Here is a 15,163-nt window from a genome sequence, read left to right as displayed (position 1 = left end):
TCAACATACACTGTGGGAACTGTTGGGTTTGCATTGTGCAATCATGTTCACACAGCAGAATCACAGGGAAAAATACATTAGGATGGTTTAGCTTTTTTTTTTTTTATAGCTCTTATTGTGAGTAGGAAAAACCCTCTAGGTTAGCAATTTGAAAGCAATAAAAAATATGTTTCTGAAAAAGGTTTTTTCCCCCCCTTACCTAACCCATTTTGAAAAAATTACAAGCAAGTATAAAATACCAAGCCTTCTGACAGACTGGGAAAAATCAATTGCTTCTGCACCTTTGAGCTAGTTTATATAGTCACTAAAACAAAACTGAGAAGAAAAAAAAAGAACAGATTAGAAATGAAAAACTTCTGAATATTACTGACTCGTCTTTTAATTGTTGACCTAAATGCATTTGTTAGTATACCAATGACAGTTTAATATTAACAGATATCACCCAGAACTTTTATGCTATTACCTGGGAACCTCCTAAGTTACATGGACTGGAATCAAATTTCTAGAACAAATCTCTATTGCTTGCATATTTGGAATAAACAGAGATGTTCATTTAAAGCAGCCACTATTTAGGCCAGTTCATATATGCATACTTCATATTTAACGAATAATAACCTACATTCAAACGGGATGTATTTTAGCATTTTATCTGAGGTAGTAAAACCAGCTCACAACGTAGCAGTGTAGAGTTGTTTAAATATCACAAAGACGAGTGTGAAGACGATATTATAATATCTTCCTTGTTCCTTGGTCTTGAACAAGGAAGATATTATAATCGACTTCAAGGCTGCTGGCCATGGGAATCTGTGACATAGCTCTAAAGTGCTTTAGGAAAGTTGTCAGGCCCATGGATGGCTCAGGGACCTTAGCAGCAGTGTCTGGCCCAAGAGCAGCCCCAGGAAGCAGCAAATTGGAGCAGTAACCTTTGTCCACCTTAACTCTGTTACAGATGGACTGACTGTCTCTTCTACACTGCACTTCCCAAATTCTGTTAGAAGATATATAATGATTTTTATTTTTGAGGTTGGCATTGTGGGAGGAGACTTCATGTGGCAGTCTTGTGCATCAAGCAAATGGCATATTCTTAGGAAAAAAAATCCATTTTGGTTCTGTCTTTTGTAACCGATTCTTCTGTGCCGAGCAGTCTCCATTCTGACAGATCCTGTGATCCAGAAGGTGCTTCTTTATTCTTCCCAGCAATTCGGAATCACTTGGGGCCAGTCTTCAACATCCTAAACTCACCTCCAGAAAGAATCACTCCCTCTCCCACTGGTCATTCCACCTGGGCCCTGCGGTGCTCCTGATTCTCTGAGCGCTTCTCTTTTAGATGTGTACTGTGTAACTTCTGCATTCTTGGACAGACTGCTTTCAAGATGTTCTTGAGTCATTTCATTGTGTGTCTTCCGGAAGCCTCCACATGGAGGCAGCAGCAAGCAACTGGAGTCTGGCTGACACCTCCGGGATGGGTGTGACGTGACCCTCACCAGTTAGACCAAAGGATCTTTCAGGAACTCTGGATAACATTAGGGGAAGAGTGCATTTCCCTAACAAAGTCATGCTAATTCATCTTTGCAGAAATGCTTATTAATTCTGTCATGATTCAGCAATACTAGGTAAATAAAAATATAAGATTTGACTTATATATGACTTATAAGATTTGACCCAATATTTTAGCAGACGGAGAGTGATTTTTTTCAAAACTAAGCTTACTACAAAATTACACATTTTGCTCTAGTTTGAAATTTAGTACTTATCAGATCACAACACTGGAAATCCAACTGAGTTTTGGGAGTCAAAGTAAATACTGAGAATAGTGTGCTAAGAATACTATTTTTGCCATGAATTACATTTTACAATGGGATAAACATATATAAATTTTCTTCTCATTGTAACGACTACATTTTGGGGGTTATCTGTTTACCCCTTGTCATTCAATATTAACACCATGAAAAGTGGAACAAGCATACCATAAGTGCCTCTCAATGCAATGTACCATCTGTTAAGGTCTCTTCCCAAAATAATCTAGTCAGAATCTAATTAAACCTCTAGATCTTATAACCATTATTCAGGAAATCAGGGGGATAGAGAAACATGTCAGACAATATCATGAGAATACAGGGAGACAAATCCAGAATGTGGGAAATCCTAAAGGCAAATGTAACAATTTATGGTGTAAAAAAGGGTTGGGGTGATATTACAGATTATATGGAACATAAAAGGCGTAATGACCAAATGCAATGTGTGGGTCATATTTTGATCCTAATTTGAAGAAAGCAATTGTAAAAAGACATTTCTGGGGCTTCCCTGGTGGCGCAGTGGTTGAGAGTCCGCCTGCCGATGCAGGGGACGCGGGTTCATGCCCCGGTCCGGGAAGATCCCACATGCCGCGGAGCGGCTGGGCCCGTGAGCCATGGCCACTGAGCCTGCGGGTCCGGAGCCTGTGCTCCACAATGGGAGAGGCCACAACAGTGAGAGGCCCGTGTACCGCAAAAAAAAAAAAAAAAGACATTTCTGAGAGAACATGGGAAACCAAACACGGACTTACTATAACTGCGGAATTATAATTGTATTGGGTGTGATAATGGATATTGGGATATTTAAAAGAGAGACAGACCTATGATGAATAAACCATAATGGAAAAGAATATTAAAAAAAGAATGTATATATATGTATAACTGAGTCACTTTTCTGTACAGTAGTAACTAACACAACATTGTAAATCAACTATACTTCAATTAAAAGAATAAATAAATAAATAATAAAAGAGAGAAAGAAAAAGGGGGGGAGGGAGAAAGAAAGTCTTTATCTGTGAGACATACATAATGAAAGTATTTAAGGGTGAAATGAAACGCTGTCTGGAATTTGGTTTAAAATAATTCCAGGAGAGAAAGAATTGAGGTGAGGGACAGATGAAGATGAATGGCAAAATGTTGATAACTGTTAAAGTTGGGTGATGGGTATGTGGGTCCATCATTCTCTCTACTTTTGTATATGTATTTGAAAATCCCCATATTAAAAAGTTTAAAAAAAGAAAGTGAGTCAGTATTCATCACTCAGTGCAATGTTGCCTTCTATCAGTCACATGATTATAATTTACCTGTTCTAATGGGAGCTTTGAGGTCCAGGTAAGATCCAGAAGATTCTTCCTCTGACTTTTAGGGGCATCTCTCAGACGTAAAAAGAGTTCTTGTGCATTCAGATTACATAGCTGACACACGCCATGTTCAATTTCAAATACTTTGGCCCGCAGGTAACTGTTATTAGATCGAATCCAAAACTCCTCCTGACATTTCAGAGAGCAAAACCGTGAATCCCAAGCACTTGCTTGATGCTCTTGCTTACTTTGGCAAGTGGGTTGCTGACAGCGAAGGCAAAGTGGATTTCCTTCATTATCCACAGCTTGCAAATAGCCTTTGGATGTAGAAGGTTTCACAGTGAGATCAGCTTGGGCTGTGCTGGGATTTAGAAATGGGACACAAGCTCCATCTTCAAAAAATTCTCTAGAATGAGCAAAATATTGATTAGGTAACTAATGAAGGCTTACTCTATTCAAAGTAATTTTTACTTCATTTAAAGGTCTTCAAAGTTTCTATACTGATAAACAGTAAATATGGGGCCCACAGATTTTGTGATTCAGTGTGGAAATGAAATAGCTATAGTCGGCACACTCTACTCCACGGCAAGTAAAAGAAAGAATGTTGCGTTCAAAAAAATAAATTTGCAAACAAATATGCTGCCTCTCTTGGGAACTTAGATGTCTTCAAGTTACACACTCAGACTCTCGAGAAGGAAAATGAGAAGTTAGAAAATGCTTCTTTAGGCTGGGAAAGGACAGGGTGATGGCAAACCTCAGCTAAAGTTAGTGGCTACCCTGCTCTCTAGACGTGTCAGGTCACACACCCCATTAGGACCGAGAGGCCATTACCAAGGCTTCCAGGAACACTGTCTTCCGGCCTCTGCTGGCCTTCAGGAAAAAGATCATTCATATCCATTAAGTGACAGAGCCAGGGAGTTAAGAGTGCTGATAGGAATTAGAACAGGAGACTTGCTAAATACGCACCTCCTACGGGTAAACTGAGTCGACAGAATTAAAATTAGAGATGAAACATGGTAGGACATAAACTCCATTTGTTAGAATAAAAGGAAAAGGTACATTACTCAGTTTTGTTGAAAAGTCCTACATGGGAATTACAATAGCTGCTTTGCTCATTTTCCATGGCTGTTTGTTAGAGCGGTAAAAGAAAACTTTTTATGATAGTAAGAACTCAAGACTGGGCGGCAGAGCCCAGATTTGACCTCAGCTCTGCTAGCATCTAGTGGCCTGGGGCAGGTCACTTGACCCACCTGCAGGATCCTTCTTTACCTCTAATTTCTAAGATGAGGGCATCAGGAGCCTCACAGGGTTGCTAGGAGGACAGAAGAGCTATTACATTGTAAAAGCTTTTTGTAACCTGTAAAGTAGCCACACAAAGGTAAAGTATTATTACAAAAATGAAAGCATAAATTTAAAGGAATAGTCTTAGTACTACTATGCCCGACAAGTAAAAAAAAACCCCTTACTTTGTAGAAGGGACCCCTGGCCTGGACCCCTTTGTGATCAGACGGACATGGCCCCCATCATTCTTCACCTTGTCCACTGAGGCTACAGCAACATCTTCTTTGGTTATGTATCTAAAACAAATACATGTGAAGTAGATTTCCTCTCTCCTATAAGAGTTTCTCTATTTCATGTTCACATTTCTCCTTGTGAAAGCAATAGGAGAAAAAGAAATATATGAGTCTATTCATTGTGCTAATACTTAAATTAGGGAATGGAATTTTTTCCCTCTACATTGGTCTCCACATGTAGGAAACACATCTCTTTGTTCCAAATTAGTTTTCTCAAGATTTATTTTTCTAAGAAATTCAAGAGTCATTCAATATCCTTTGGACAAATTTTCGCTTAGGGGAAAAAAGGCGTGGGTGTAGGAATAAGAAATGATCAAATACATGCACCACTGACAGCCGTAAGTAAACTGCTTGCCAAGCTGTGCAGAAAATCTCTAACTGGATTTTCACCTCCCTATTGGTCTTCTCTTCAAGGCTCCTCACATCACCTTAATCAGTTATAACAGTGTATCAGTGTATTCAGATAAAGTGATTCTCTTTTTAGTTAACTAGATTCAATCACATTGTCTATAATCTTAAGGTTGTTTCCATTATTATCAGCTCATATAGAATTTATGGAATCTTCCACTGAAATAAAGCCACTCTTGATGTGGGATTCAGAACCTTATTACACAACACTATCAATACCACATAATGGTTTAGGGACTGGAAGTAAAGAGGAAAGTTATTCCAATTAAAGGTGACGGGGGAATTTAAGTAGGTGAAATGCAATTACCCAATTAATTCCTTCTAATTAGCATGGCCTAGTTTCTCTAGTAGTTTACACCTATTGCAATTTTCTTTAAAAATTACTTTAAACATGCATTTTTTTCATATTCTCAAATACTTCTTCATTTGGTAACTTGACAATAAAATTCAAGTTAAATCACAATGGAATTGTGCAGTTACAGGTAAAATTTTAGAAATTTGCTTTTATGTTGTTGAAGTAGATTTAGTAATTAATAGAATTCCTCCTTTTTATAAAGTAGTTTATTAATTTTTTGATGAGGTGATACATGCACATATTTCACAATTTTAAAGGCACGCACTGCTTTATATGGTGAACAGTGTTTCCCTTCCATTCCCATCCTTTTCTCCCCCCTTCCCCAAACTATCTCTGTTGCCAATTTTCAATACATCCTTCTAGAAATAGTTCATTTTTTATGTGTATAACTTTTATTTCTTTCTTTGTATTTTTATGGACATACAATTCACATACCATAAAATTTACCATTTTCAAGTTTACAATTCAGTGCATTTTAGTATATTCATAAGGCTGTACAACCTTCACCACTATCTTATTCCAGAACATTTTTATCACCCCAAAAAGAAACCCATAGCCATTAGCAGTCACTCCCCATTATACTTTTTATTTTTAAAAACAAATGGTGGCATAATATACACTTTAATCTTCACCTTGCTCTTTTTACCTAAACATACATCTTGGAGACCTTTCCATATTAGCACACATAGAATTGCCCTATTTTTTTAAATGGCTGCATGTTATTTCATCATTTCGACAAACCATATGATGTATCTTACCAGTCTCTGATTAATGTCCATTTAGGTTGTTCCAGTCTCTGCTATCACAAACAATGCTGTACAAAATATCCCCATCCCAAATATCGCTATTTTCTACACAAGAAGTAGCTGTAGAATAAATTCCCAGAAGTAGAATTGCTGGGTCAAAGATCTTGGGTGCTTTAAATTTGGACAGATTTTGACAAATTGTTCTCCTCTGGTTTTGTACAAATTTATACATCCACCAGCAATGGAGAGCCCGTTTCCTCACACTTTCACTAGCACAAGGTATATCAGTTAAAAATACCTCTGCTAATGGTGATAGGTATCTTGTTATAGCTTTACATTTGCATTTCTTCTGTTAAGAGGAAGGATGACTATCTTTTCACATGTTGGCATTTCTACTTGTGTGTCTTTCTTAAAGCAAAAAAAAGAATCACAGTGAATTCTTTAAGTATTCTTTAACTTGCCCTTTTAGCTCCTAAATTCCCTCCCCCCTCCTATCTTCAACCATTTCATTCCCTTGACAAAAGCACTTTGCTAAAGTATTCCAGAATATTCTAAAAGAACTCAAAAGCTTCTAGCTTTGATGGGCAATGGGATATTAAGCCTTGCCTCAGGGATTATTCAATGTTTAAAAGCTTAGAAGCTTAATTTAGTAACTTTAAAAGATGCTGAGAAAGCTGGAACTTCCCTGGTGGCGCAGTGGTTGGGAGTCCGCCTGCCAATGCAGGGGACATGGGTTTGAGCCCTGGTCCGGGAAGATCCCACATGCTGCGGAGCAACTAAGCCTGTGTGCCACGACTACTGAGCCTGCGCTCTAGAGCCCACGAGCCACAACTACTGAAGCCCGCGTGCCTAGAGCCCGTGCTCCGCAACAAGAGAAGCCACCGCAATGAGAGGTCCGCGCACCGCAACGAAGAGTAGCCCCCGCTCGCCACAACTAGAGAAAGCCCGTGCGCAGCAACGAAGACCCAACGCAGCCACAAATAAATTAATTCATTAATTAAAAAAAAATATGCTGCGAAATCTATTCAGAGATTTAAGAACTAAAAATAACCAGAGGTTACTTCCTATGAGAGGTTTAAGTACAAATTTTTGGAAACCACAAGAAATGGATCAATCAACCCCAAAGTGGGTTGCTGGCAACTTTTCAAACGTAGCTGCGTTACCAATATTTAATTTTCCATTGAGTTTTGCCAAAAAGTTCATGTAAGCATACCAACTTTCAAAAGGATTATGGTAAATCCGAATTTTGACAGATAGGGAAGGAAGAATGCTGTCTACTCAAGTAATTCCTGGATGGGGGTGATCAGAGGAGATGGCAAGTTTTGCAATAAAAGAGGAGCGAGTTGGAAGGTGGCCTGAACCAATGAGAAGAGTGGTGGGCTCAGGACTTCCCTGGCGGTGCAGTGGTTAAGACTGCGCTCCCAATGCGGGGGGCCTGGGTTCGATCCCTGGTCAGAGCACTAGATCCCATATGCATGCCACAACTAAGGAGCCCACATGCTGCAACTAAGGAACCCGTCTGCTGCAACCAAGACCCAGCACAACCAAAAAAAAAAAAAAACAGTGCTGGGCTCTAGGCTGTTGACTTGCTTTAGAGATCAGCTGTGGCTAGAGGATAAATTTGGCATTCTAAACCCACAGGTTTCCAAGTGAATCAGACCTGCCCTTTGACAAGTGGAAACCCACTTAGGAACCTAAACAATGGCTGGTGATCTTGGCTTCTATTTATATTTAAGAGTGAGCTGCTCAAAAGCTGACTACAAACTCTGAGCTTGGACGCAGCCTGCAAATGAGTGGATGCCACTGGAGGATAATCATGTTGGGAGTTCTAGCCATTGCTTTTGGGAGAATTCCTGAAAACTAGTATATATGTGTCTTTATTCTGAAGCCATTCCATCTTTTCAGAGATGAATCCTCTAATCTCATGCCTAGAAAGTAAAATGTGGCTGTTGGTATGGCAGCTGAGCCAAGAAAGGGACCTGGGGAGTGTAGTTTCCAGTATAACGCCTCTCCATTTATCTCCACTGAGGTTGGTGTTTCCAAGACTGGTGCCTCTCTTGTTCAGTTTCTCTATAGAGGACAGTGGGAAGGCAAGGCATCCAATGTCTAACTGCTCCTCATATAGACTTCCAATCAATGCTGTTGTGTAGCCCCATCTTTCATACCTGCTTTCAGAGAGACACAGTTACTCCAGTTTACTGAGACTTACTGGGGTTCTACAGCCAGAATCAGCATGCTTCCTCAAAGCATCCCCCTCTGCAGGTGCACATGTTTCATTTTCATGGCTCTGCTAAGTCCATGTCCCTGGAGCCCCCTCTCTCCACCTCTCTTTCATCAGTGACCAAGGTCTCTAGATCTACCTCTGTAACACATCTCTTTACTCTCTTTCCTCCATTCCCATTTCTAACGCCTCAATAAAAGCCCTCATCTTTTTTCTCCAGGTCTACTGTAATAGTCTCTTAACGTCTGTGGTAAGCAGAATTTTAAAGATAGCTCCCTAGGAGTCCTGTTCCCTGGTATTCAATTGAACACTTATCTAGGTAATGCTGTAAAGGGATGCTGCAGATGTAATTAAGGTGATGAATTAGCTGACCTTAAGACAGGGAGCAATTCAAAGCATGAGAAGGATTTCACACACCACTTCTGATCCTGAGATGTAGGGGCCCATGTGCTAGAACTAAAAAGAAGCTGAGAGTGGCTCCCAGTCGACAGTGAGCAAGGAAACCTAAGTCCTACAACCACAATGAACTGAATTCTGTTAACAACCTGAATGCGTGTGGAAATGGATTCTTCCCAGACTATCAGTAAGAGCCCAGCCATCTTTTTTTCAGCCTCGTAAAATCCAGAGCAGAGAAACAAGTAGAGCCAACTCAGACTGCTGACTTAAAAACTGTGAGATAATAAATTTCTGTTGTTTTAAGCTGCTAAGTTTGTGGTAATTTGTCACGGCAGCCACAGGAAGCTAATGCCACTTGTCTCCCTTCGAGTCTTGCCCTTTCAGTCTAATCTTCCAACTGCTGCCAGAGTGAGCTCTTAAAATACAAATCTGATTATTTACTCCGCTGCTTGTTAACATAGTTTTATCTTTAATATATCACCTACATATATTTTTATAAATAACACTGTGTGTCTGACTTGGTTTTATATTGATTTTATGACTTTTGCTTTTACACCTGACCAGCCTTCTTTCTGAGGTGGTGCTTCCATGTCTGCTGGAGAAGAAACAATGGGGCATGCTGTAAATTCAGTTAGGAAGGGTATTATGATCATGTAAAGAGAAGACCAATACTTCAACTAAGACTATGGTTATAAAAATGAAAAAAGGAGAGGACTGGAAGAAGTATTGAGAAAAGTAAAACAGGCATCGTGTTTTTTGTTAAGTGTGTGTGTATATGTATGTGTAGGTTTCTGTGTGTATGTATAAATACACACATATATTTTTAATGTATTTTTTACATAAAGCAATACACACTCATGGGAAAATTCAACCAGTATAAAGAGTTGAGGCGATAGTCCAAAACTGGCAGCTCATGGATATATCCAACGAGTCAAAAGGCTTTATTTGACTCTTACAGTGTTTTATTTTTTAATCTGAATTTGAGTGACGTTAGATGGGTTATGTACTTTCTAATTTGCTATAGCTCTGCTCCCTACCCCATCCTTTTCTAGTTTTACACCTGATCTCATTCATTCATTTACAGTTCCTTGCTTTGTTTTTACTCACATGAGTTTGTAATCCCAGCAAAAAGTATAAAGTCCCTACCATCTCCACAAATCTTCTAATCGTATGGTGTAGAGTAAAACTTCTCAACAGTGCACTAGTGACATTTTGAAATCAGTAACTATTTGTTTGTTCCTGTTCACTGCAGAATTTTTAGCAATATCCCAGCCTCTACCCACTAGATGTTCCCAGTTGTATCCCCTAATTGTGAAAATCTAAAAATGTCTCACAAGACTGCTACCCAGAGAAGAAATTGCCCGTTTGAGAACAAAGTCCTAGAGAAACCTCTGATACGTGTTTCTAAGGTATCCTCCCCGACACTTACTATGTCAATGATAGCAATTATATGTTTGTGTCTCCATCCTTTTTTATACTTATTTTTACCCTTAACAATTTATCACAAACATCGTTCCTTGTTCTCGCATATGAATATACCACAGCTCTATCCTGAAACAGCTGAAGAGATTTTCACAGTATTGCAATATAATGTAGTTAACCAGCTGCACCCCTTCACATCGCATTGATGGATTTTTTTCACCTGTGTGCATGGAAAAAGCTAGAGATCATAAAATGATGGAATGTGAGGATGAAGAGAGTACAGGTATATGGAGACAGCAAGAGCTAAAGGAAGGGGCTTTTTCTGCCAATGCTGCTGTTGGGTTTGGTGCTTTGTGATCTCTTCCAAAGCAAGAGTTGGGGTGTAGAATGGCTGACTGCTTTCCCTGTGAATCTTTGCTTCATGCTGAACAAGAGTCTACAGAGAATGGGGATTTCAGATCACACAAGGGGATGTCTGAGTGAGGCAAAGATGATGATGATGCCAAGAAAGGAAAGGTAGTGTGCAGAGAGTAGAAAGGGACCTATAATGATAAAGGCAAGACAGTTACAAATGTGAGACATTTAACCTTTCCTATTACGTTGTTTCCAACCATGGGCATGAAAATTGTTAACCTTCTGCTACTTGCCTGGTAGTACATCAAACAGAACCAGCTCCCATGCTGCATGGTACCCAAGATTCACACTCCAAGAATGAAGGGCAGATGGGGCCCAGAGGCAGGTTCCACTGTTATATCAGGGAAATGTTTTCCTCTTGTCAACCAGTAGCCCAGGCTGGGCAGGTCACAGGTCAGATCAACCTGGGACTCTGGCCTCTCTCTTGACGAGCAGGACCCATAGTGAGCAAGACCCCCCCCACCCCAGACAACTTGAATCCTTTCCAGCAGATATGATCAAGTTCACAAAATATAAGCTGTCATTTGATGTATAATTTTCTCTTAACTCATCAGGATCTCATTAGTGGTTAATAAAATGCCTTAGACCCTCCGGTAGAAATAACTATGACGAGTAATAAAGTACGAAATAAAGACAGACAACTCATACCTCCTGGTACTGTTTTGTTTGGTTTGCTGCTTTGTGATCTCTTCCAGAGCAAGAATTGGGCTGCAGAACAGCTGCCCACTTTTCCTGATTATCCTTTGCTTCATAGCAGTTAGACTACTCCATTCTCGAACAAACCTCAAAATCTGGCAGAAAATGAGATAATGAAAAGAGTGTACAGCTCGCCAGGCATCTTCCTTTGAAAGTGAGGCTACTTATAACATCTGAAAACTGATGTTTTATTATATCCCCCAAATAGGCTTTGAGTTTCACAGTTTAAGGCTTCCTTCAATTTGATGCAGTTTTCCTATCTTTATTGTGAACTATCTATGGCCAGTTCTGCATAGGTCTCGTTTAAGCCATAGACTCTCTAAAGGCACGCTTCAGGACACTCAGCCTATGTCTTTAATGCACATAGAGACCAAAAGTGGTCTGGCTGTTGGAAAGACACACCCCAACAGTGGCCGAGGCAAAACTGGTCTTGGGGACGGTGGGTCTTGTGGTGGTGACAGTCACAGTGCAACATCTGAGCATCGCTTGTACCTGACTACCTAAATTCTCACAGGAAAGAAGCCATCAATAATAAATCTGGCACCTTTTATTAGGGTTGCCATTACTCTTACTTATTGGTCAGTTATAGGTAATTGGTTATTTTCTGGCAATCTGAGAATCAAGATTACATGATACCAAAGAAAAGAGCTCATGGCTACCTTTTCCTTTGAGACAGGTGCAGCCAACCAAGGGCAATGTTTCATTTCCGCTCAAAGGGCAAAAACATAATCACTATTTTCTTGTAAAAAGTGGTACACTGCCTGCTGGCTCAGCCCCTGCGATGCTGACCCTTCTTAGCAGTGAAGATAAATCAGCCACAGAGGAGAACTAAGGACTCCCCAATGGGTATGTGGCCTGCGGCTGCACACACATGCTTGCAGCAACGAATGGAGTCACCCCACGTGGTATTATCCCTGCTCTCAGAGCTTGTCAGTGTTAGAACTTAATCTACAAAGATAAAAGGTGGTTCTGTCAGATACAAACATCACAGTTGCTAATCCTGTGAATGAGAAATTAAATGATGTGAGGATGATTCTATACACAGAAACAGGAAACCTAGGTGTGATCATTCGCCAAGGAAACAGATTTCATTTTATTCTTAGCACCGGGGTAATTCATAGGCACTGCCTGGACTGATTAAAATGCAACCAGTGATTTGACTCTGCAACGGGCCATAAAGTGCTCTGCTTTTATTAACCTCAAAAAAGGTCATTAAAATCACTCAACAAATTTTCATTTAGAACAAACGCGCAGGACTATTCTTACCAGGGAGCGATTTTGCTTCAGCTGAAAGCTTGCTGGTAAATCTTCCCAAAGGTCTAATTTTATATCCAAAGGAATGAAATTACAGTTCATCTGGTTTCCATCCTGATTATAGATTAGGAAGGCAATATTAATACATTTTGTCTGTAGGCACTAATAATTATTTTAAAAGTAAAGAATTCTATTATGGCATCGCATGCCCAGTCTCCTAAAAGATAAACTGAGGAGGCTCATTCTAGACAAGATTCCACCCACACAGCTCCCCTGAAAGAACGCTGAGTGGAGAAGGAGGGCCAGGCTCTCACGCCCTCTGGGTGTCCTCACTGCATTCAATCTTAAGGGTAAGCGATCCCATGCAGAGGGGTGTGGTCAGTCAAATACGAGGTTTAAACATGAAGTATTTCTTTTACAAAGGGAAAGAAGAATCTTTGTATACGGATATCTACTGTATAAACAATAGTTGAACCCACATTCTATAGAATTCTCTCAGCCAAAAGGTAACGTTACAGTTCCCACATCACTTTGGGGGAAAAAACATACAAAAAGTACTTACATAGTGATTAAAAGTTTAGATATGTAATCATTACTCTAAACTCTGCATTAGACACGGGATTCTGGCTGAAATGAACAGTTCTTTAGAGGTATACTATTAACATGACATAAGATGCTAAACATCTGTTACTGCTCCTCCTTTTAAAGGGTGCTCTTTTAGGCACTGAACTAGGATTTTTATCCAAATTTCTGTTTCTAGATTTTATTTCAGATCTCCTAAGGTAAAAAGGAAAGCTTTCATCTGAACTCTCCTGTAGCTGTGAAAATCCCTGTTGACATTTCATCTGCTTAGTGTCTCAGGTTTAGAAAACTGATTGAACAACATTTCATGGCAAGGGGACATGTAAGTATTTAGAAGAGTCATAAAAATGCACTTGAGACTAGTGCACAGGTGGGGCGTTCGAGCCAGAATGTGGGTCAGGGAGGCCACGGTATTTGCCCGGCGGTGGGCACACTCCACTCTCTACCAGGAGTTTGCAGTTTCTCTCCGGTCGCCACCCAAGGGGGAAACACCCTGATCAGATGATCCAGGATGCAGAGGCTTCACTGAGAGTAAAAAGTTTAAGGGCTTCTGAATTCCTGTACGTGCTCTGCCTGGGGTCCGCCTTCCGGCTTCTGGACCTTCCAGCACCTGGGGGATCCGTTCTCTGTTATTCTCAGATCAGGTAGACATGATGGTCTGAGAAGCACAGCCTGGAACTCCCCATATGAGGGGACAAGGAAGTGCAGGCACTTAGACCTGTCTCTAGGTGAGCAGAGGGGTGCTTGGTGCTCCCCGAGTCTAGAGGTTCCACATGGTGGACCAAAGTCCAAGCCTTTAAGGGGAACGTGTCCTGTCTTCATTCTCAGTATCGCTCTTGGTGGTGGTCCCACAGTGGAGGCTGCCTGGGGCTTCTGGTATTCAGGATCCTAGCCATCTCTAATCTTCTAGCAGTATCTTCTAATATTCAGTTAGAACTGAAGATTATTACGTGGTACACCATCTATCTGTATCTAATATTTGGTTTAGCAGAAAACCCATAACTGAGTTTGGGCAGCTCCAACCTAAGTTATCTTTAAAAAGGCATTCTGAGAATTCCCTGGTAGTCCAGTGGTTAGGGCTCCACATTTCCACTGTGGAGGACAGGATGGGTGAGGGTTCTAGCCCTGGTCGGGGAACTAAGATTCCGCATGCCGTGTGGTACAGCCAAAAAACAAAACAAAACAAAACAAGACCAAAAAGGCATTCTTTCAATAGGGTGACCCATGAGTTTAAAAACGCACAAATACTATTTTATACTTATGAAGATTAGAGGTTTGAAACCGTAGAACAAACAAAAGTGTTCATAATCTTAGCAATTTTTTCTCTCAAACACTCACACTAGTTATTCTCGACCAAAGATTCTCACATGGTCTGCAAGACCCTTTCAGAAGATCCAGAGAGTCACAAGAGTTTTATAATAATAGTACAACATCATTGGCCTTTTTCACTCTCATTCTCTTTTGAATGTACAGTGAAGTTTCCCATGCACAGGCAGATCTGAGAATCCCACTGTCTTCTACTGAGACTTCAGAGGAAATTGCTAAAACTGTAAAACAATGCCACTTTCCTCACTGAACACTGTTTTTGTTTTGGCAGATATAATTCGTTTTCATAAAAATATGCTTCTTCTATAAATATGTAATGGACTTACTCTTAAGCAAATATTTTAAAGTGTTTCCATTTTAATTTCAAACAGTAAACATCAATAGATATAACCCACATAAACAAAAGCTCTTTGGGTCCTCAACAAATTTTAGGAGTGCAGAGAGGTCCTGAAAAGTCTGAGTGCTGCTAACCCGGGCTATGGCGGGAATCGGAGCAATCATATTGTTAAAGCTTCCTAGGGTTTACTCCACACGGATGGGCAGGCTTAGGCTTCTGTAGAGACGCTACTGCTGCTGTAGCTGCAGGATCAGTGCAGGAGCCAACTCTAAGTGAGAGCTCATGACGGCCAGGCACTGCGCTAAGTCCCCTACAGGAATTAGCTTATTTTGTCCTGG

General features: G+C 40.4%; 1 protein-coding gene across 2 annotated transcripts in view; it reads right to left on the bottom strand.

The window, feature by feature from the left end:
• Window positions 1-15,163, bottom strand: part of ZRANB3 (zinc finger RANBP2-type containing 3) — a 261,258-nt gene that overhangs the window by 4,972 nt on the left and 241,123 nt on the right. For both annotated transcript variants that reach the window (XM_060016888.1, XM_060016889.1), the window contains 4 exons: window positions 12,593-12,694; window positions 11,279-11,421; window positions 4,561-4,671; window positions 3,098-3,500 (listed from right to left, as the gene is read on the bottom strand). In XM_060016888.1, the coding sequence (XP_059872871.1) occupies window positions 3,098-3,500; window positions 4,561-4,671; window positions 11,279-11,421; window positions 12,593-12,694 (759 nt within the window). The remainder of the gene's footprint in view (window positions 1-3,097; window positions 3,501-4,560; window positions 4,672-11,278; window positions 11,422-12,592; window positions 12,695-15,163) is intronic.

This window comes from Delphinus delphis, chromosome 7 (genome assembly GCF_949987515.2).
Source record: "Delphinus delphis chromosome 7, mDelDel1.2, whole genome shotgun sequence".
NCBI lineage: Eukaryota > Metazoa > Chordata > Mammalia > Artiodactyla > Delphinidae > Delphinus > Delphinus delphis.
This window is presented reverse-complemented; position numbering and strand designations above follow the sequence as displayed.